At 43.0% G+C, this 22,243-nt stretch overlaps 1 protein-coding gene and 1 long non-coding RNA gene across 19 annotated transcripts in view; one reads left to right on the forward strand and one right to left on the reverse strand.

Moving 5' to 3' along the window:
• The window catches only part of LOC125736383 (progressive ankylosis protein homolog B), a 40,577-nt gene extending 21,504 nt beyond the window's left edge, over positions 1–19,073 (reverse strand). The window contains exons 1-6 of one of the 18 annotated variants that reach the window (XM_049006313.1): positions 18,855–19,073; positions 17,639–17,886; positions 17,368–17,516; positions 14,930–15,081; positions 14,249–14,344; positions 13,936–14,145 (exon numbers count right to left, since the gene is read on the reverse strand). Coding sequence is in view for 2 of the 18 variants with exons in the window: in XM_049006320.1 (XP_048862277.1) it covers positions 6,742–6,837 (96 nt within the window). In the remaining 16 variants the exon portion in view is untranslated. Of the gene's footprint in view, positions 1–6,741; positions 7,266–13,935; positions 14,146–14,248; positions 15,082–16,511; positions 17,517–17,568; positions 17,887–18,854 lie in introns of those variants that run through there. The other 17 variants (XM_049006306.1, XM_049006305.1, XM_049006307.1 and 14 more) reach the window with 17 other exon arrangements.
• A 2,121-nt stretch (positions 19,074–21,194) lies between these two features.
• Positions 21,195–22,019, forward strand: LOC125749403 (uncharacterized). The gene is made up of 2 exons (XR_007399873.1): positions 21,195–21,422; positions 21,781–22,019. It is a non-coding gene; the product is annotated as an uncharacterized LOC125749403 (long non-coding RNA).
• The last annotated feature ends 224 nt before the right edge of the window (positions 22,020–22,243 follow it).

Here is a 22,243-nt window from a genome sequence, read left to right on the forward strand (position 1 = left end):
GTGACAATAGCTTTTGTATTTCTCACTGCATTCCATACCACCCGTTTCACTGCCCCACCAATGCCATCGACAGGGCCCTTCCCATGTGATGTAGCAAAGAAAATCCAGTGTTTTTTAAATAAATTTATCTGTGTTTAAGATAAGTTTAAGATAAGATAAAAACACACAGCCTTATTCTGCAGGCAGTAACAGAATGCATCACTCTGTATTCATGTTCATGTAGATAATGGATGTGTAGTCATACTTAGAGACCTCAATAACAGGCCTTTGTTTACCTTAATTTTCTTTTCTTTAGTATTAAGTAAGTCTATATAGTTTTCAGTATTTAAAACTTAAAAGTATACTGTAAAAAATTCCTTAAACATACCTGAAATTCAAGATGAAGTCGGGTTTAATTTCTTTTACTTTTGTTTATGAGGTGTGGCTTCAGAACAAACAGGAAGCGAGATGAATTGTGGGTAAAAGAAAGTGCTTCCATCTGTAGTTTATCTTAGAAACTACTATAAAGCTATTATGATTGAAACAATTAAAGAAATCAGTATGTAGTGCAGTTGAAACATTGTGACTCGCGTTACATGTGACTCGCGTTACAGATATTCAATGCCCAGTAACTTATCTAAGAGGGGACACCAGGCCTGCTGCTGGTTTTCCCATAACCAGTAAGGGCTAGGGATGCAGATATATCACTGTCAGTTTGCTACTAGCATAGGCTTCTTGTACTTGTACTTTTTTGTGACTCGCGTTACAGAATCTTTTACACTCAGTGAAGAAGACTGCCAAACAGAAAGTACATGTTAGAACAAACTTTTACCTCAGAAAATATTAAGAACAAGACCCACATAAAATGTCATCACAGTGAAAGTTTGAGATTTCTTCAAAAATAGGGCTGCAGAGAATAGCATAAAATCCTATCTAAAGTGATGAAAAAATTAATGAAAACAGTTGCAATATTCAAACGATGAAATTTTCATGAACAAAACGTGTAACCACCAGAGGTCTTTTGTTTCCTGAAAAAATACCTTATTTTCTATCAAAAATACTGAAAATGCAAGTGCAACACAGTTAGAAAAATTTTGCCTAATTTTCCCAATCAGCATGGAAATGCCCTTAACCATTGCTGGCAGAGCAGCTGACGTTAAATGATCTCTGACTTCTGATTTGGCGGATACAGTTTGACGGACCCCGACGCAGCTAAAGCTGTCATCGTCACGCAATTAAACTCGATGGCTCGATTATTAAAAAGCATCAATTAAAATCTTCCTTCTTGATTATTTGTCAGTATGGTGAAAGGAAGACGGCATGCAGTGCATGAGGGTCAAAATAAATAGTGAAAGTGTCAGTTGCGTGGAAGCGCTACACGTTAAACGTGAATGAAAATGCAGTGGTCTGTCAGAACTGAGAAACGGAACATGAATACCACAAGCGCAGGACTGCAATGCAAATACATGTTTAATAAAAAAGACATTCAGGTTTGACAGAATCACCCAATAACGTGAGGCTAGCCATGATGCGTGTCATTTAGCTTCCCGGATTAGCCTAGCCTGTCTACACTTAAATAATTTTACTTAATTTATTTTCCACAGGTTTCTGTATGTCAAAAAAAAAAATCACACAATTGCTTAGCCACATCATCTCACATATTACTCTACAAAATAACCATATGATATCCATTATTTTTTAATGCATTTTGTGTTCTGAGTAGGGCTGAACTATACTGGAAAACATTCACATAGTGGAATTTTCAGTTTTTGCATTTTAGGAGTTAATATTCAACTTTACAGCCAAATAAAATGTATTACCTACCTACAAAGTCTGTCAAATAAGTTGGTGGTGTCAAGAGATGAGCAAAGACACACATCAGTTCTGACAAATCACTTGTTTTTGCTCAATATTGTCTCTATAGAATACAAAATATTTCCATACAACAGAAGACAATGTATTTTCACAACCAGTTCTTGTGTTCTTTCCCCTTCTGCAGTCGTTTTGCTTTTCTATTGCTCACAAACGTGCAGCATGGTCTATGAGTGAGTCCAACAGCAAGGATGAGAATGATTATCATGTTGGACTCAGGGAGCAAATGCAGAGCTCATGCAAAAACAGCGGAGGCAAACTTGACAGATTTTTTGCAACCATTAAAAATTGCAGAGCTTGCTAAGTTTTATTTCACATGACCGAGTAAAAATGTTTCAACGCAACTTATTGAAGGCTGGAATCCAGCAGACAATTGCGATATTACCATTGCATGTGCAGGAAATGCCGTGTTGACACACAGCGCAAGCCTAATACTGAGGGCGGGACAGTGGCGCAGTGGGTAGCGTCCACTGTCCAAAAATATGCACCTTCAGTGAACTGGAGTACCTAAATTGACCGTATTTGTGATATGAATGACTGACAGATGAATAGTTAAATTAATCAGTAATTATTAGATCATTGATATAATCAATAGTTGGAGCCCCAGACAACACCTATGGGATCCATAAGACATCCGTACCAACTCTCAGCCCACCGCTAAAACTGTCATTAAGATTAAATCATGTGACTGTTAAGCTAGAGTAAGCATGCTGACTTTCCTAGGAATGTAAAGCTAAATGTGCTGAATACACATAACCAGAGATCCACAGTAAAGCATTGGCTGATTCCACAACATCTGTGGTTCTTTTAGTAAGAGCCTAACGGTCAGGGACAGCATGGTGGCTCATTGGGTAGGTAGCACTGCAGCCTGGCACCTCCAGGGTTTGAATCCCTGTGTGTGTGTGTGTGTGTGTGTGTGTGTGTGTGTGTGTGTGTACACACCTTACCTTATGGGGACACAATGTCCCCACAACGTGATGAACAGCCGAAAACTCAATTTAATAAAACTCTGTGACTGCAATGAAATCTCTTGTATTTTGCTTGGTTACTTATGGTTATGGCTGGGTGGGGGTTTAGGTTGTCATAGTAAGTGTTAGCATTTTTCCAATAAAAATGAATGAGCGGTCCCCATAAAGATATGTTAACCCGACATACATGCGTGTGTGTGTGTGTGTGTGTGTGTAGCCAGTTTCCTCCAGTGGTCCATAGACATGCAGAGAGGATAACTGTTGTCCCTAAATTCTCCATAGAGTATGAGTGTGTGTGCATGTGCCCTGTGATGGACTGGCAGTACTCATTCAGTGAAGGGCTCTGTTGAACACGAGTGCTACTTAAGGTGGCGCAGAGCTCCACAGATCCTCAGGTTATCCTCAGGACACCATTACTGGGGTGCAGCTGTGTATTGGTGTGGCCTCTCTATGGGATGTGCACAGCAGGTGTATTGGCAAGTTCTATGGTATCGAAAATTACAGTGGAATCTGGCTACAATTTGAAAAGATCTGACTTGCTTTGCTTGAAATATCATCGGATCTCTGCTCCTAGATGCCAGCTATCAAATTATACTGCATGATGGGTTGCACCCTTCACCAGATGTATGACATTCTGGTAACGGAATTACTTCTGTTGTATAATTGCCTTAAACAGATTTTTTGGGTTGAAGTGAAAGACGGCTACACTGACCATTTTTCATACTTTCCTGGATCCCTGTTATCATTCGGCCCTGTGAGGCTGAATATATCTCGCACGATTATAGAGTCATTACGGTTTTACGCACCATGTAGGACCTCTGTCAGACTGACTCTGGTAAACGTTACAGAGCAACAAGTGACGGCCCACGTGCTGCAAGATACAACCGCAAATCTTCCCCAAATGAACAATTTCAGAACTGTGCCTTTTCTTTCAGCATTAGAATTGCTGTAATCACACACCCCCATTAGAAGTGGGTAGGCAGGGGGCAGCAAGCATCTCCAGGTCACGCCTCATTTCGGCTTAATCAACAGCACATCCCAGATTATTGTGGCAAATCTGTTTCCTAAACACACCTCTAATAGGCTATGAGCCCAATATCAGTATATAAATCTATCATCAGACACATATAAGAAAAGACAAAAGAAAATGAGTATAGACAGAGAAGTTCAGGTTGCCCATGAAAAGAGCATGTTGATTTAAAAACCAATAAGACTTATATCATTGTTACAATTGCTGAGGTTATGGGAATTACCTGTGGAAGTATATCAGGAACCTAAAAGAGTTATATTGGCGAGTAGGGTTGTCACAATAGTACAATATCAAACCAGCAACATACTCAATACCCATTTTCCACACCATGGGTTTCTGTCTAGCTGCTGGTTCGACTTTTCTCAGCTTCAATCTGGGATTTAACGTAACAAATAATCGTGCTACTCTGTTTAACTGACTTCTCTAAATTCCGCATAAAGATCGGGATGTCGGTCTTTCAGACGCTCCGCCAAGTTTGCTGTGCTACTCGAATTTGTAGCGCCGTTTGCATATATGCCTCCCCACATCCTTAGCCTTTCCCTGGTCGTTTGCCTCATATGCAAAATACTTCCAAAAGGCACTTCTGCGTTTTTTCTCCATTCTCCACTACAACTGGTTGGGAAGTTCCTTTGGCAGCACTGCTTGCCACGTTCAGTCAGCTCAGTGTTAACCAGCTAGTGTTCATGTGTTCAGCTGTTAGTGAGGAGAGGGGCTGTGTGCCTGCCTGCCTGTCTGCAACGTTTCTGTGAGAAGTTAAGTGTCAACTGGAGTAGGCGAAGATGGCACTGTTGGTATCGATACTGTTGCAAATGAGTATCTAATCTGATAGTAATATTTAGGATCGATTAGTATATGAGTATCAGATATTATTTCTTTGACAACTCTATTGGTGAGGTTATGAAAAATACCTATGGAAGTGATTTAGAAAACATAAGAATCATACTGTCCTTATAATATAATTTAGGCTAAGAGAATCACCTAAGGAGTGAATCACATGCATATATTGCTGTTGCTATATTACTGAAGTTATAGGAATCACCTGCGAAGTGAATCAGGAACCTGAGTTACTGTTATACTACTGAGGTTATGAGAATCACTTTAGAAATGATACAGCAACCTAAAAAAGCCATAAAAATTGTTGCTAAATTGCTGAGGTTCTGGGAATCGCCTATGGAAGCAGACTGTACAACTAAAAGAGTTATATTGTGGTTGATGTATTATTGAGACTGTGGGAGTCACCCTACGGAAGTCCAGCAGTGTGGCATGCCCTGCTGAGGAATGCCAGCGAAGGGTGGCTGGCAGGCATCATGGGAGGTAAAGCAGGAACTGCACCCTCCGTGAAATGGAAGGCGGAACTGTGCTTTAAACACCAGGGCTCTGCATGCGTGATATACTGTCCTCACACACAGCCTGCCTGTCACATGCTCTTTCTGCGTGAAATACAGCCGTCCTGATATACTATATAATGCAGAAAAGCTCATAGTCACATGTGATATCTAAGCATTTTACCCAAAAAAGCATATTTAGTGCTGAATATTTAATATATCAATGTGCAGATTTTATTGCCAGTGGAAGGCTGCTGCCTATCTGTATATATTATTATCCTAATATTATCAATATTGTTAATTATTAATAGTAGACCTATAGTCTAGCTATATTTCACTGGCTAGGTGGTGCCTTTACCCAAATAAATGTCAAAATGTTCAATGTTACACATTATCTGAATATCCAAGTACTTTTCTCAAGGATAAAAAAGCAGGATGTTTGACTATTCAGGCAGCACAGATTAGACAGGGCCACTACCTAGTTAACCACGCAGTATCAACATACAGAGATTTCTACATCTTTAAGCAAGCTACACCTTGCATGTTGACCTAAAGGACCCCCAGACCCCGTCACAACACGAGCTCTTTGATTAGAGAGCAGCGTTTCAATGTAACGTCACGTGGTATTAAAGGGGTGGGACACGTACGATAATTATACTCGGAGTTAATTTTCCCGTTTTAAAATGTCTGTTGGGTCTTTGACCGGATAAAATCATCTGTGGATTTGAGTTAAAAATACTAATCCTGCTCTACCAGTAGTTGTTCTGCTTATCCCTTGGTGCGTGTCAGCTGGTGAGATCAGCTGATGTCTCCGGGCTGTAATTCACCTGCGTGCATACTGAAGGTCCAGTCCTTAATAATCTACGCTTTTCTGTAAAATTAAAAAAAAAAAAAACGTATGCATATCAAAGCATTTGATGAACAGTTAGACTGGTCCTTCGAGTCTACTTCAAGTTATGCCCCAGCTAGTTTAATATTAAATCAAGATCCCGGTGCCGCCTAAAACAAGTCTATCAGTACAGCCTAATTTGTACTTATGCAATGTGTGATCTAGTGTGCTGTAGGTCTGCATGCTTGCTTTTGCAAAGCATACTGCTTCTGGAAGAGAAGGAACGTTTATCAGTGCTTTATTACTGTTTTATTCAAGTTTACAAAATAGCAAAATGCGTAAATGCCTAGTTTACCTTAAGGACACAGTAACCCAACACGATTTAAGGCAGCACGGCGTTGGAAATAGACGGTGCAAAATAAATCGGGTCGAGATTTGAGCAGCTGAAGCCATCTTCCTTAGCATTGTAAAATACAGAACCCCCCACTAAGCTTTAAGTCATCTTCCACATCCCATGAAAGGAACAGGACGGTAAGAAAACAACTATATCAGCCGCATATGGATTTGCGGACTGGTGCTTGATTATTCCCCGAAAACGTCACGGGTTGCATGATGCCTGAAAACAGAATAATAGCGCAGCGTGACACTGGGAGCGGATCCTTCACAAACGCACGCATCCATCCGACACACGTACCCAGTGAAGGTTATTTCGGCGCAGAAACAGTAACCCATACTTGCCTGCTCTCCGAGGTCGATGGCTATGTTTGTTATTGCCAGCGGCACCAAAAAGCGGACGAGGGGCCAGTAAGGAGCGAACGCTGGAATATTCACCATAATATCGGCACAGAGACAGCGGCACTGCGTGCATTTGCTGTTTCGCGACTGTGAAATTAAAGCGATGCGGGAGGATGGCTGTATATCCACTGAACAGATCGCCGATGTTTTTACGATTTATTTTTTTTAGCCCAAGTTCACAAAAGCTGTTGTCGTCCCTGCTCTCATACACAGTAGCAGCATCACCCAGGACACGCAGGGGAAGAGCTGATGGTCACCGGAAAATTCTGTTGAGTATTTCTCCATCGTTCATAAGCAAAGAAGGAAAAGGACGAACGAATCAGGCCGGCGATCCGACTCGGCGAATCTTCATTTTCTCAAGGAGCGGAGATCCGGCGGCGCTGCGGCTCCCCGGTGACCGCGCTGCGGAGACGGAACCTGCGCCTCAGCCACCCAGCTGAAGCATCATCCCATCCCCTGCACAACACGTGGGTCGGCACATTCAGGCCACGCCCATGAGCCTGGCGTCATCCCGCACCCCGCAGGGGGATAGGAGTCGTCGGAAATAAACCCGCTCTCCCCATATGTTAAAAAAAGAATATGCAAACAAACCAGTAAATAAACAAGAACGGCAAAACACGAGACGATCCCGTCCATTCCCTTTAGAAATATATTAGGGCAATATTTCTTTATACATGCTGCACTGCAGCCAGACCTATATAAGCTCAGCAGGGTTATTTATAAACGTTATACTTTTTTGTATGTCTACCGATGTGTAGACCAGGTACTGTTAAGCAGAGCTAGACCGGGAGGAACCATCCCAGGGATTACATGTAATATATATACTGTTTATACACTTTGTCAAATTCAGATGCGAAACGATCACAGGTCCTCTGCTGGCCAGATGAAGTATTTAACGAGTACTTGAAAATGGAAAAGGCAATGCGTTCAGATATTTGGACAGGAAAAACAACGAGCTTCATCCTTTGAAATGGATTCCAAATGAGCTGTAATATGTTACTGTTAGCCTTTTATTTTTCATGACACAAGAACACCACTGAAACATAACATGTCAATCAGTTTGTAAGTTGTGTCATCATTTGATGTCAATTAATCAAATAATTTAATCCAAAATAAACTGACAATCTAGGTGTTAATCAAATACCAGAGTTAAGTAAAAGTATCTCATTTAAATTTGCTCATTTATTAATCTTTGCTTCCTCTATTCACTGTAGGGTCTATAACAATATTTTTTTCTTGCTTGACATGGAACCTTCTGTAAGATTTTAGATTTCACATTTCAGCAATCGCATATACGATTTATTCTTTAATCACTTATGCTCTTAATATTCCAGTAAGATAACGATCCTTCCGATTTCTGACATTTTGATCAAAATGCAAATTTTTTTTCCTCAGACTTGGTATTTTAAAATGCGGCTGACATACTTTTTTTTTTCTTTTCTAGTCAAAATGTTTTGCTGCGATAACAAAAGTGTCTTCCCATGAATACTTTTGTCCATGTACAGATAGGCCTGCAACAAACAGCAATTTAACCTTAGGGCGTCCTTTAGGACATACAAATAGAGGATGACATTGTGACATTAATTCCCTGTTTATGCAAATCCCTATTCATAAATAATAAATATTTAACATTTTAGCAGTAATGCAAATGACAAAAACAAGGGACAGCCAAAGGATTGTGTTGCTTATGAGTCATCTGCTTGTGTTGTTTACTGGGCTGATGAACCCAGGTTTTGTGTTTAAAATAGATTTATTGCACTAACACTGAGGGCATCTGCTTAATCTATCAATCCATCCATCCATCCATCCATCTTCAATAACATATCCAGTACTGTGTTGTGGTGAACCTGCAGCCTACTATTTGAAGATACATTGATTGTATTAGACAAGCTTAGAAAGAGATGACAACAAGTGTTATTGAATTGAGGATGTACATGAATTCAGAAGAAATCCGAGAGTTAAAATTTTGAGCATCGATAAGTTTTGGCACTGGTAAGATTTTCTGTAATATACAATCAGGGTGGGTTTTCACTTATTATTTAGAAAAATATTAAAATTCCTAAGCTACACTCCAGGCATGTGAGACACGACCATGACTGGGATGGGACAGATGGTACCAAAGACAGGGCAAGTCATGACCGGACTGACGAAGTACATGGGACAGACACCAGACAGGACCCGGAACTGGACAGAAGCGTCCAAGACCAAACCACCAAGAAAATATGAAAAATAAGACCAGGGCCAGACTGGGAACACAGGACAAAACTAATTCCATAGAACAAACACTAGGAAAGACATGAGGAGCACAACTACAGGACAGGAAACACAACATGACTAGGGGTGTAGCACAGGCAGGGGTAGGACCAGGAACCAGACGGGTGGCATGAGGGACATCCAAAACAACACACCCCAGGAGAGGGCAGACAGGCAGATAGACAATGGAGACAGAGACAGAAACACTGGAGGGAGCAATAGGGGACACAGGCCAGGGCAAAACAAAAGCAGGACAGGGCAAAGGGACAGGGACCAAGATATGATTGGGGTAAGTGGAGAATGGCGGGGGAGTCTTCCAGGAGCTGGGCAGCGATCTTCCTGGGCCTGATCACTGGCAAGGTGGGGCCCGTCAGGCAACAGGGTCTAAGGGCCTCAGAGGGCCAGCGGAGCCAGAGCAGGAGGGATCAAGGGAAACTGCAGAGTTGGAGCAGGTGTTCCCCGAGCAGACAGAGTCACCCTACCGAGAGAATGGGAGTGTGGGTCCCTCTGGGCCAATCCAGCTCTGCCAGGTGGTAACTGGGGAGTCGGAAATCAGCCTGGTGGCAACCAGGGAAACGACTGTCAGCCTGGCGGTGATCAGGGAGGCAGTAGTCAGTCTGGAGGCGACCTGCAAGGTATGAAGGGGCTGCGAAGAGGCCGCCAAGGCGATGGCAGGAGATGAGGTGGGTGCCAGTGGGACACCAGGAGACGAGGCAGGTACCGGTGAGACATGAGAAGACAAGGCGGGTGCCTGTGGGACTGCTGAAGATGAGGCGGGAGCTGATGGGATAGTAGGAGACGGGGAGCCTACGGAATGACAGTAGACAAACAGGGTGCAGCCGGGGCACCAGGAGGCGAGCAGGGTATAGGAAAGGCACCAGGGGATGAGCAGAGTGAAGCCGGGACTCCTGGTGCAACCACTGGGGCTCCCTGCATGACGGCAGGTGAGACAGCAGCCAGCACAGCCTAGAGTGGTGTCTTAGTCAGAGGTGTAGTCTCACCTAGGCCAGACATACCTAGAACAGCGTCACTGGGGGAGGCTCAGGCGGCACGGCTGCTGTGGGACTGGGCACAGGTAATTCGGCCCTTCCTGAGATGGGGGCCGTGGACTCGAGCGGAGCAGTCTTCTCTGGGCCAGGAGCTTGGAGTGCAGGTAGAGCGGCCCTCTCTGGGGGCACAGCAGTGGCAAGACCGGGCAACTGGGCCCCTGTGGGCTAGACTCTTGAGGCTTGGGAAGAGCGGCGGCCCCTTCGGGGCTGAATTCTGGAGGCTTGGGTGTGGCAGCGACCTCCCCTAGGCAGGGCTCCAGAGGTGTGGCAGCGACCTCTCCTAGGCAGGGCTCCAGAGGTGTGGCAGAGGCCTCTCCTAGGCAGGGCTCCAGAGGTGTGGCAGAGGCCTCTCCTGAGCAGGGATCCAGAGGTGTGGCAGAGGCCTCTCCTGAGCAGGGATCTGGAGGAGTAGTGGCAGCTTCCCCTGGACAGGGCTCAGTAGGTATTGGGTCAGGTGAGGCGGCAGCCATTGGCAGAACCAGCTTCCTCCACTTCTTCCTCCTGTGGCTACAGACGGTGGTCTCACACTCGACTATCCCCCGCACATTGGCCAGCAAATGCCAAACCTTCGGGATATCTGTTTCCTGGGTTATCTCACGTTCCCCGCACACCAGAAAAGGCTTTCGGCCACGGGGATCCTCCAGACTGTGGGATTACTCCTCCACTCCACTTAGAGGGACGGTGGCTCCCACAGCACTAGTAACCCCTTTGGGTCCTGGATTTAAGGGACATGGAGTATCTGGTCTGCCAGATAAAGGGCAATTTGGAAGTCGGAGTGGAGGTGCAGGCTGCTGGGGTTTTTCGAGAGTCTGGTCATTCTGTCATGACCCGAAGGTAGACGTTTGATGAAAAAAGGGGGCTTTATTGGGGTGGAAACAGGGACAGGGAAATAAACTGGACTACAAGGGGTCAAAACAGGAAGACAAGTATTGGGAAGGGCACAGGCAACAAAGGGACTGACTTCAATGACTGGACTGGGGAACACAGGGCAGGGAAGCACAGATTTATGGGACTCACAAGGGGCGGACATGATGCAGGTGGGAATGGTTAGCACAATGGGGTTCTGGATCATGAGAAAGACACACCTTGAAAGAATCAGAAGGAATCCGGAGGACCAGCTGCTGGTCATACTAGGGGATGGACAGGATGGGTTGTGATATCATGCATGAAAGTAAGAGCTGCTTTAGTCCATTACACTCCTGTTAGGGGCATATCCATCCATCCATCCATCCATCCATCCATCTTCTAATCACATATCCTGCTCATTGGTGTGAGGAGGCCTGGAGGCGACCCACTGCTGTACAGTATAGGCTGGGGAACATCCAGCAAGACACCTACAGTTCAGCATGACTGAAGAAAACAAATAAACATGAAAGTGACAGGAACAAGCACAAGATGAAATGTGTTTTTTACATTGCCATCTGTAACAGATGCAACAGATAAAAATGAGGAAACATTAACCCTCTTGGGTCTAGGGGTAGGGAACACACTTTCACTGACTGGTGCATGGTCACACATTTCATTCAATATCATAAAATTAACTCATGGCAAATAAATTATTTCTTATATACTTGTTTTGGCATTAAACTCATCTTAATCTTAGTGTACTTTGTAAATATGTCAGATTTATGTGAAGTTTGTAATTTGACATCAAAGAATAGACATTGCAAAATGCAGTTTGGAACACTTGCAGAAACATTATAAAAGTACATAGTAAGCAATGGTGGCAGTTTGTTTTGATCCCAGATATCTGATCACCAAAATCTTGGCTACATGAAGATGACTAAATTGTGCAGTTGCAACATTTAGTTGGATAAATAAATAAGGAAGAACCTAACTCATGTCACTATCTTTGGGCTCCTTTCATTGAATATGTAGCAACTTTCATGATGCATGAGCCAATCACACTTGGCCACATCCCCCCCCCCCCCCCCCCCCCCCCTTTTTATGGGGCTGATGGGGATGTACCTGGATCTCGTTTCGCTGTTGCGTTGTTCATCAAATTACCATGCGAATATGATGTGAATACGCGGAAATGCGGCTATTTAGAATGTGAATAGCGATCTTTAGGTGAGGGCAGCACTACACTCCCCCGATGCAGGTAAAACACAGAAAGGTGACACGGTTTACTTTTTTGCCGATTTAACCTAATTTTAACAACTTTAATATTTCCAACAAATGGCGTTTTGAAAAGAAGACAGATTACGGATTTAATCAGTGTTTTTTTTTTCATGTTTCTACAATAAGATTTCAGCGAGTTATGAACTGAAATACATGAGACAGATACGCTGACAATGCCATCGACTCCTGAGGGTTAAGTACTCTGGTCACTAGTCACCTTGGTGCAGGCATTTGGCAGGGCAACACAAGTACGACCATTACAGGGTTCTTCAGTTGCTGCCATGCCAGTCCAGTCGTGTCGCGCACACAGATAATCAGATTGGGGCTGGCATCTGGCAGGGCAGCCCAGGCACAGCCAAAATGAGGGCCTGAGGCTGCTGTCACAAGCCATGTCAAGCACACTGACAACACCAAAATAACATCTGTTTGGAAACTTCTTATACAAACATATTCAGGAGAACCTACATCAGGTCAGCAGTAGCTCTTACACCGATGGTCATTAATGTGTTGACTGCGAGCTACTAGTAGCCCATATATCACAAACTAGAAACTGGATAAAACTTTTGTGTATCTACATATATTTGCATTTTGCATATACACGTATATTTGACTTTGTGTCGGATGATGTGACTGGATGATTGAACCTTAAGCGACAATGTTCAGGAAGAAGAGATAGGGAATCAATGACTGAACCTTGAGGCACACCAGTTTTTACCAGATGTAACCTTTACACCACTGCACCCCAAGAGAAGGATCTGTGTGATAGGTAAGAGTCAAACCATGACAAATCAAACAGGATCCTCCCCAACTTAAAGAGAAATTCTGCCTAAATGACAATTTATTACAAAATAAATGTATTCTAGTTTAATATAACATCTATGTTGATGGCACAGCACAATTTATCATACTGTACAGTCCTTTGCAAACTGACAGCCAGTTCTAGCCCTGAATTGACGGCAGATACTTTGCCCTAGGCTGCTGATGACAATGTAACATCTGGCCAGAAAATGCTGGCTGTGAGCATCCCGGAATACAGGAGCAGCGTGTGCTGACACATTCGGCCTGCCTTTCTCACACAACAATATTCAGCCTTCCTTTCACACTCTGTCATGATTTTTACTGAGTCTGAAATTCCAGTTCAGTTACTCAATCAGCTAATGAAATATAAATAACCTAGCATACTAACAACATGCAATTAAGGCCGTCTGACTGCATCAGAATCGTTGTCAGAAATCATTTACTTACGATTCAACAAATATTGCAAATTCATATAATCTGCATAAAATACACGCTAAAACAAAAAGCATTTTAATACATGACATGAGGTATATACACACACATATATATGTGTGTATATACAGTATATATATATATATATATATATATATATATATATATATATATATATAACTTATATAGACCTCTATTTCCTTACTACAATGAAAGAGAATTCAGCTTATTGTATCCATTTATCTCCATTGTACAGATTTATTCTGTGCCCATCTTTGTATATTACTCACAATCAAGGCATCCAACTTGTGTGTGTGCTGTACTTCCTGTTATCTATGCTCATTGTAACACTGTTCTGGAAAAGTATGGATGGATGGATCCTAAATCACCGCTGATTGATTCTCTTTCTCTGACAGCTGTTCTTGGCTTAGATGACCGACCATCATTCGAGCAGTGACATTTTTGCTTATTGAGTTAAGCTCACCTGTTACCTCTTACAATTTGTCTTGCCTGGATTTTGGGTCATTTTTCATCACCATGGCAGCCATCAGCATGTCCGCAGACACAGCGGCGAGCCCCAGTAATGAAGTCCAGCCAGTAATGATTGCACTGATTGCATTGTCCAATTACGTTTCGGGAGAGAATGGGTGGCTGAAGCTGCAAGCAACTTTGTAGGCAGGCAGAGAGACAGATCCTGTATAACGACAGGAGGCCTCTTAAACACCAGGAGTAATTACTGCTCTGTTGTATTCTGGGATATTTATTAAAGCTGTGGGGCATGTCTATATGTGCCTTACATCGTCTTCTCTCAGCTGCTGCAGAAAGGATGTTGGCAGTGCTTGGACCACAGCCACCGACTGATGATGCGTCTGCAGACTGCAGTGCGCAGGGACCTGGGAATAAAAGGGAATGTGATCCTTCAGTGAGATCCTCGGGTGTCTTTAGCAACAGCTGCCTGCAACACCTAGATGTATTGTATAGAATCTGCCAGTCAACAGAATCTTAGTGTCATTACAGTAACCAGTGTTAGTAAGCAGGGTCCTGACCACCTGTAATCCACACCAGGATACTTATCCTGTCATGACTCAAAGCTCAAGTGATTCCTGCTAATAGCAGAATAACAGTCCTTAATACCATCTATCCATCCATCCATCCAAAAATTCATTTTTTTCCTATTCAGGGTTACTGGAGCTCTGGAGCCTATCCTGGAGGCTATGGGCATAAGGCAGGGAACAACCCAGGACGGGGCGCCAATCCATCGCAGACCCTTAATAACAGCAGGAGTCAATTATAGAAGAACCAGGACTACATCATCACTCCTGCAAACCAACTTCATGTCTGACCAGTTGAACCCTGATTACAGAAAATGACTCATTTGTTACACATCAGGTTAATCATTCCAGCAAAGAGATTTAAAATGATGCTCTGTTTGCCATTTGCACAGGCACATTGGAGTTTTACCTTTTTGTAAATCCCACCTTTCCCTCCTTTGAGACGTGCAAACACGTACAGCTGAGAGTGAAGCCGGGGGTCTGAGTGTAGGGTCAGCCATTTATCTGGAACCCCTGGCTAGCGCCATGCTCAAGGAGCCAATGGAAATGTGACTGTTCTGCTGAGGATGGGATTCAGCCTCCGATTACAGAACAGAACAGAGCAGAACAGAACCTCTCAGTTTCATAAGTCAAATTGTAAAAAGAATGACATTACGGAATGTTTTAAGTGCCAATACTTATTTGTTACTGCAGAATTGGGCAACAATGTTTTCATGCTGGAGGCATGAATTAGCATTATTAGATGGTAAACAAGCCGAGGACTGAGCTGGCATGGTCTGTCCAGTATACAGTGCAGAACATCCAGACCCAGCTCAGCATCATGCTGAGGTCTGACACCTCAAAGCTAAAACACCCAGCACATCGCTCACCAATTAAGGTTAAAAAAAGATTCTCTTTTTCCGATGGTACATGTGATGCTGATGAGCTGCTTGTTATTGGCAACTCAATAGTCAGGAATGTCAAAATATATCGTAAGTGCAGTTCAGCGGTTTCAGCTGAATGCCTCCCCAGGGACAGGGAGTCTGACACTGAGGCTCAACTGGATGCCGCTGTCAGGAATAAGACCCCCACCTTAGTTGCCCACACCGGGACTAATATTATATCCCATTAATATAGGGTATTAAATAGGAATTTCATGTCTGTGTGAAAAAGCTCAAGAGCATGTCAGAATTTAGCTGTCTGGCTCCTTACCGAAGCTGTAAAGAGAGGATGTAACGTATAGTATACTAAGTGCCACACCCACAGCCAAGCTCAGCCAGAACTACCAGAGGGTCACTGAGCAGCAAGAAGCACCGGTCTTCTGGAAACTTCCTTCACCCCATAACCACACTTGCTGATTGCCCCCCCCCCCCCCCCCCCCCGATAGCCAGTGCCCCATCTCTCCTGAATTTTGGTTGTGTGTGTACAGGTATGACCGTGTATGAACTATAAGTCTGTCTGTTGAGCAGAAGTACCCATTTAATTAGACGAAGTCAGTGGCTAAACTCTACAAATCTCTAGCAAATTTTTAAAGGGATAAAACCTTATTGAAGGCTGCATATTCCTCTTTGTTATAAAATTGTTATGCTTGTCCTGTCATATGCCTACTACTGATTATATGCGTTGGAATTAATTTTCGTAATAAGTGCAATGAGTAGTTTGCTGTTCTCTAGAGTTTAAAACTAAATCTGTATCATCTCTGGCTTTGATATAGCTAAAGATCCCCATGGGGAAGCAGAGGTGTTATTAGAAAAAGCGGCAATCTTCAGGTTTGTAGGATTGAGGCCAGCTGTCATTGCGAGCCTGTGTCCACATGACAGGGACAGGATGTCACCCAGCAGGACACTGTTGAAACACAGAAGGCGAAAGACCACAGGAAGGCAGTATGTCAGCTGACCCTCGACATACCGAGGCACTGGGCTTTTTCGTTTTTGTGTAATTATAAATGGTTAAGTATCTGTGCTGTAGTGGCATGTGTTTTAATGCTGGAATGACATAGGAACAGGTGTTGGTGTGGCCCACAGGTTACCTCATCTGGTCTGTGTGGATCCCAGTGCAGTGACAGGGACACTGCTGCAAAAAAATGATGTCATCCTTCAAATGAGATGTACAACTGATATCCTGGCTCTCTGAGGACATAAAAGATCCATAGACATCTTTTAAAAGATTAGGAATGTATCCCAATGCCCTGCTTAAATTGCCCACTATGGCCCTTTCAGAATTGACCTCCTAATCATACTGAGGGTGTGGCCTATGGTCTGTGCAGAGGGCAGCCACAGTTGAGACGCAGTGCTGTGTGGCTACTCCTCACCTGCCTGGCCTCCGCACTGTTGTGGGCCGCCTGGCTCACCTATTTTCTATATGGGAGCACGAAGCTTGGCCTGCCCTCCATCTGGGATGACCGGGCACAGGCGGTGGTGCTGGTCATACAGTCCTATTTGCTGCTTCTACTGCACGCCGTTCCCAAAGCCCACGTCACCTTGCAGTGCCCACTCCGCATGAGGGAGGCCAGCATTGAGGACGACATTCCTCTGTCCCATGTAACCGTGTCCCAGGGCTTGTCAGTCCCTCACAGCACCTCAGGTACGGCACTTGTTATTTATCGCTTTGACCTACTCTGAGTGTTTGAGAGAGAGCATAACCCTCACGATTTCCTCTCTCCCACATGTACAGCTCCGCCTGGAAGTCAGCAGAATGGCAGCGTATGAACAGGGTCCAGCGCTGCCTGCCGTAGCACGATGACCAGGCCACTGTGATCATGATCATGAATGCAGTGAGTGAGGGTCCTCAATCAGCACCTCACACACACACTCTGAAGCAACCCAAACGCTGAACTGAAAATACAGGTTTGGTCTTTGGGTCATTTGCTGTGATTCACATCTTACCTGACTAGTTCTTTCACTCCAGGATTCTGAGCATCAGTTGAAGGATATTTGCATCTGGCATTTTCTGTAGTTGCTGTTTTCTGAGACCATGATGCCAATAGAAATTTCTGCAAATTACCATACAGACACGTTTGGATCCGTGCAGCCCGCTGGGAGAAGGACAGGACAATTTATTACATGTTTAAAATAAATAATACTTACAGTCATCTGTGGGACTGGTGTTTTCTTTAAGATAAAGGATTATACAAGCATTTAATTGCGCTCATTGTACCTTATATGAGTAGCCCAGTCACTGGTAACTTCCTTTACTGCTGTAATAGGGGTTTTGGAGTATTTCAGTAAAGTACGGATCCATTCTGCAGCCTCTCAGTCAAATATGTTGCTGTCATTTCCATCTGACTTCCAAAGTCTTACTATAAATTCATTAGTGAATTTCCTCTTCAGTCCTTTTCTCTGAGCTAAAATTATGATTTTCACTGATACAAAGAACCTGAATCTGCATCCTGAATATCTGAAAAGCTAAACACAATTAAAGTTATCTAAATACATTTCAAGATATACAGAACTGAGAAGGTCTTAGGTAGACAAAGAAAATAGTGTTTAAATGATCTTCATGTTGGTGTAAAACTATGATATTACGTCTTTCATATAAAAATGAACTGTTTACCAAAAAACTACAGTAAAACTGATGTTGGCAACATTACTTTTTGAGATCGTGTGTTTTTAGCAACCACATCATGTAATACAGTGAGACAACAGCTATATTGCGCTAACTTTCCAGACACTAGCAAGTAACAAAATCCCTCATCCTCCAATATGGAAAAAGAGTTAATCGTCCAATGCAGTCATCTCCATTATTTTAGCAGTTATCATTGGCCAATACTGATATACGTTACCTGACATATCGTGCATCGTGGATGGATATTTATATTAGCAGAAGCAGTAAATAGTTCATAATGAATAGTATAGCAAATGAACATAACGGAAATTGACCCTTTTCTGTTATGAGGTGATATAAAGGCAAAATACTAAATGGTATAAGAAGTGAAGTATTTGAGGAATACATGTATTTTAATGCAAAGTGTATCTCTTTAAGCTACTAGAAGACTGTAAGGAGCGAATACGTAGCTCACTTATTACACTTACAAGTCAACTTATTAGATTATTAGATTAGATTATTAGAAACCAGGGTACATTTACTAACTCCTCCAACATAGTTTTCTATGTAGAAGTAGCTCTCATCTTGTTAAGTGGGTGCATGTATATACAAGTACAAGTACAAGTACAAGTACCCTCATCTGGTACAGCCCCAGTGACAAGCAAAGGCATAAATTTTTACCCTTTTTGTCTGAGAGTGTACAGTGGGAATTTTGATTGTTAAGCCTGTTTGTCACATGGTCAGTTGAAGATCTTAGTTACAACTAAGATTTTACTCTGAGCAAAACTGTTCTCGCCACATTCTGCGCATATTAAACTTCACAGGTCACCTTTGGCGGCCGTGGTTGTCCACTTGTCCTTCTTGGTTTTGTTTGGATTTGCTCTGGTTTTCTGCTTCTTCCGTTAGCGGCTCTCCCGATTTTGCGCCTGTTATTTTTGTCCTGGGCAGAATGCAGCCTGACTGCCTTATAGCCAAAGTACCTTGATCGTGATCAGCAGAGCTCAGAGTTCACAGAGACCAGCCTTTTAAAGAGGAAAAGGGTGACAGGACTGGCCCTGTCAGTGTATGCAGTTTGGAGAGTTGATCTTTTCTCTGGTGTCTCTGTTTGTTTTGGAAAACATATTATAATTCTGTCCCTGAACTCTACTCGGCTGACAGATTAAGTGGCAACTTATTTAAATGCTCCACAGAATGGACATCAAATGCTTTACCCCTTATGCTTGCATTCTATAAAATGCATTATTTATACGAGCATTTGTCATCTTGCCCCAGTGTGTTAGTGACATTCCTCTCTAATCTACTCCTTAAATAATAAATTCTTTGTGAGCCAAGCAGTCAGCTTTGTGACTCTAATAATGTGTGTAATCACTCCATTAGCTGTTGCATTATCTCTTTGACCGCTTCCATTATATGTTAACCGTCTTCTCTGCCTCATATCTATTGATTATGATGCCATATCATGGCCGTCTCTTCTCCTGCAAAATCAAACTACTTACCAATAAAACAGCTTCCCATCCCCTCTGATCTCTCCTACTGATAGCTGACTGGTCCCAAGCACCAAATGGAATTAATCTTCCAGCAGGATCCACAGCAAGTATGCATGCATTAATCTGATCCACTAAAACAATCCTGGCATGTGACCATCAATGAGAAGTCTCAGGATCTGTCAGTCTTTGCCAGAAGAATAGAATGTTCTGTCATATTGTGCTTACATTTTAAATTATGTTCTAAAGTCAAATATTAAATTTGTGCATATTCATATGAAGAATATTCTCCTCTTTGAATGGCCTTGAATTCATCAAGGGCCAGTTCACTTTTTTGACATAATGGCAATTTGCATTTTCTGTTTGTTCTAATAAAATTACTCAATAAAATATTTACATTTTGTGCGGTATTTTTATTACCACAAGAGGGCGCCAACAAGCTGCTTTAAATGTACACCGCACGCACCACTGCGTATGCAGGTTTGATGATTCTTGCTTGGTATGCAAGGGGATCAGTCATGCAGCCTTCCGGATGCAAAAAAAGAAAAAGGTCACTGCCCCCCTAGTTACCTCAAAACAAATAAAGGGATAAGTATAGTCAACTGCTTGGAACAGTCAAGACTGATCTGAGCCAGGATTGTCCTTTATAAATATTTGTTCATACCATCAAGTGAGTGAAGCTGTCAACACACAGGGTCTGTAGACAAATCATGCCATGACCAAAGGAAATTTCTGAAGACCTCCCGATCGGAGGTTCTCAGCCGCTTCAGTCTCAGTACCCACATTTTCTCTTGGTCATTAACTCACAACCCAAATCTATAAAATTTACTGCCAAATGTGTTTCACAAAAAAAAAAAACAGTACAAATGATTGACTGTGCAGCAATAATAGATAGAACAGCAGTGACAATATTTTCTTGCGTCAAAATAATAATAAAAAAGATAGATAGATAGATAGATAGATAGATAGATAGATAGATAGATAGATAGATAGATAGATAGACAGATAGATAGATAAAATTTATTTTTTAACCACAGACCATGGTCCAATGAAAATAGTCCCACGACTCTGTTTGGGGTCACGACCCACCAGTTGAGGAAGAGTGTTGAAGGAACCTGTTGATAGCTCTCAGCCTAGAAAGGGTTATGTTTCCCTGTGACTCACCAAACCCCACTCAGTACCATACTGGAGAATGTCAACAGTGAGTCATCTCTGAAGTGGTCATCCTATAAAAATCTTTCCAGTGGAAAGGTATCAGGACCCGGATGATTCGCCATCACTGAAGGAACAATAAATTTTGCTCATGAATCGGAAAATTCTGGAGCAGAATTTCAGTCCATCAACTGGAGCTGAAGCAGAGCTGAGTCATGAAACAAGACGAGGACCTGGGACACATTAGCAAGTCTAAGTCAGACTAAAGCATGAGAATCGTTAAGTTTTCAGCAGGCCAAATCAGCACTGAGACAAAAACCCCATTCTGATGTTGTGAAAGGACTAGAAGTGAGCAATTCAAGCCAGCAAACACAGAAAAGTCACTGGTTTAGAAAAAGGAATGAGATGGTATTACTCAACAGTGCTGCTGCAGACTGAACAAAAAGCCACCAACAGGAACCGTCTGGGTGCAGTCAACGCTACCATGCTGTGTGTTGTGATCGCTGGTTGGCGAACAGGCAGGATGCGGGGAAGGACGATGCTGGCAGGCGAGGATGCAGGATGTGGGGTTTTATCGGTGAAAATACAGGGCAGACAAACTAACATCGAACGACAGATCTGGGGAATACGGACTCAGACGCGGACTAAATACACAGAACACATCAGACTGATGGAACGCAGCTGGGCACAATCGGGGAAGCACACGTGGATGATCAGGCGGCGTGGCACACACGAGGATCGGACGAGCCGGGCGTGACACTGTAGGTCTTATAACCAGTTATGCAGTGCTAATAGCTGGTTACTTTTTTCCACTTTAAGCACTGGGTATTCTACAACTGTTCTTAATTAAAATGACATCAGTACAACATTATGGAAATTTCTGTCAGGTTCTGGTTCACCTGATGTTCATTTTTATATCCAGGGTCAAAACCACTACTTCATTGTAGTATTTTACATTTGTTTCACATGTGCTGTGATTTGTTCATTGATAATCAGCAATGATACAGGAGTCTTATAACACAGATTTGCGAATCAAACAAAAGTAAAAAAACATCATTTAATCACATGAAATGAAATGACATTAACTAGCTGGCTGATGGACTCTGACTATGCTTACAGTTCACACCGCGCTTTACCGGGCAGCCAGTGGACCCCTTGGACCCCGAGAGGATTTTTTTTCCTGGAGTATTTGGTTCCTCCTCTGTTTTTTTCCCTCATCCCTTCTTTCCCTCATCCCTGTTCATACGCTTGTTTGTATAAATGATGTAGTAATGCATTTGCCACACACTCTTGTCAAGTGCCTTGGAGTGACTCCGCTGTAAAAGACATTATATAAAAATAAACCGAATTTTACTGAAGGCAGGGTGGCGCACTGGTTAGCATTGTGACTGTGTACCTCTGGGACCAGCGTTTGAGTCTCTACACTAGCACTACCTGTGTAGAGCTGTGGGGGTTTTCTCCGGCATTTCCTCCTCCCCCCAGTTTAAAAATATGCTAAGGTGGCAGTTTCTGATTTGCCTCAACCTGGGCTGCTGCCTCGTGCCCATAGCTTATGGGATAGTCTCTGGTCTCCCAATATGTT

This window comes from Brienomyrus brachyistius, chromosome 1, assembly GCF_023856365.1.
Source record: "Brienomyrus brachyistius isolate T26 chromosome 1, BBRACH_0.4, whole genome shotgun sequence".
Taxonomy (NCBI): Eukaryota; Metazoa; Chordata; class Actinopteri; order Osteoglossiformes; family Mormyridae; genus Brienomyrus; species Brienomyrus brachyistius.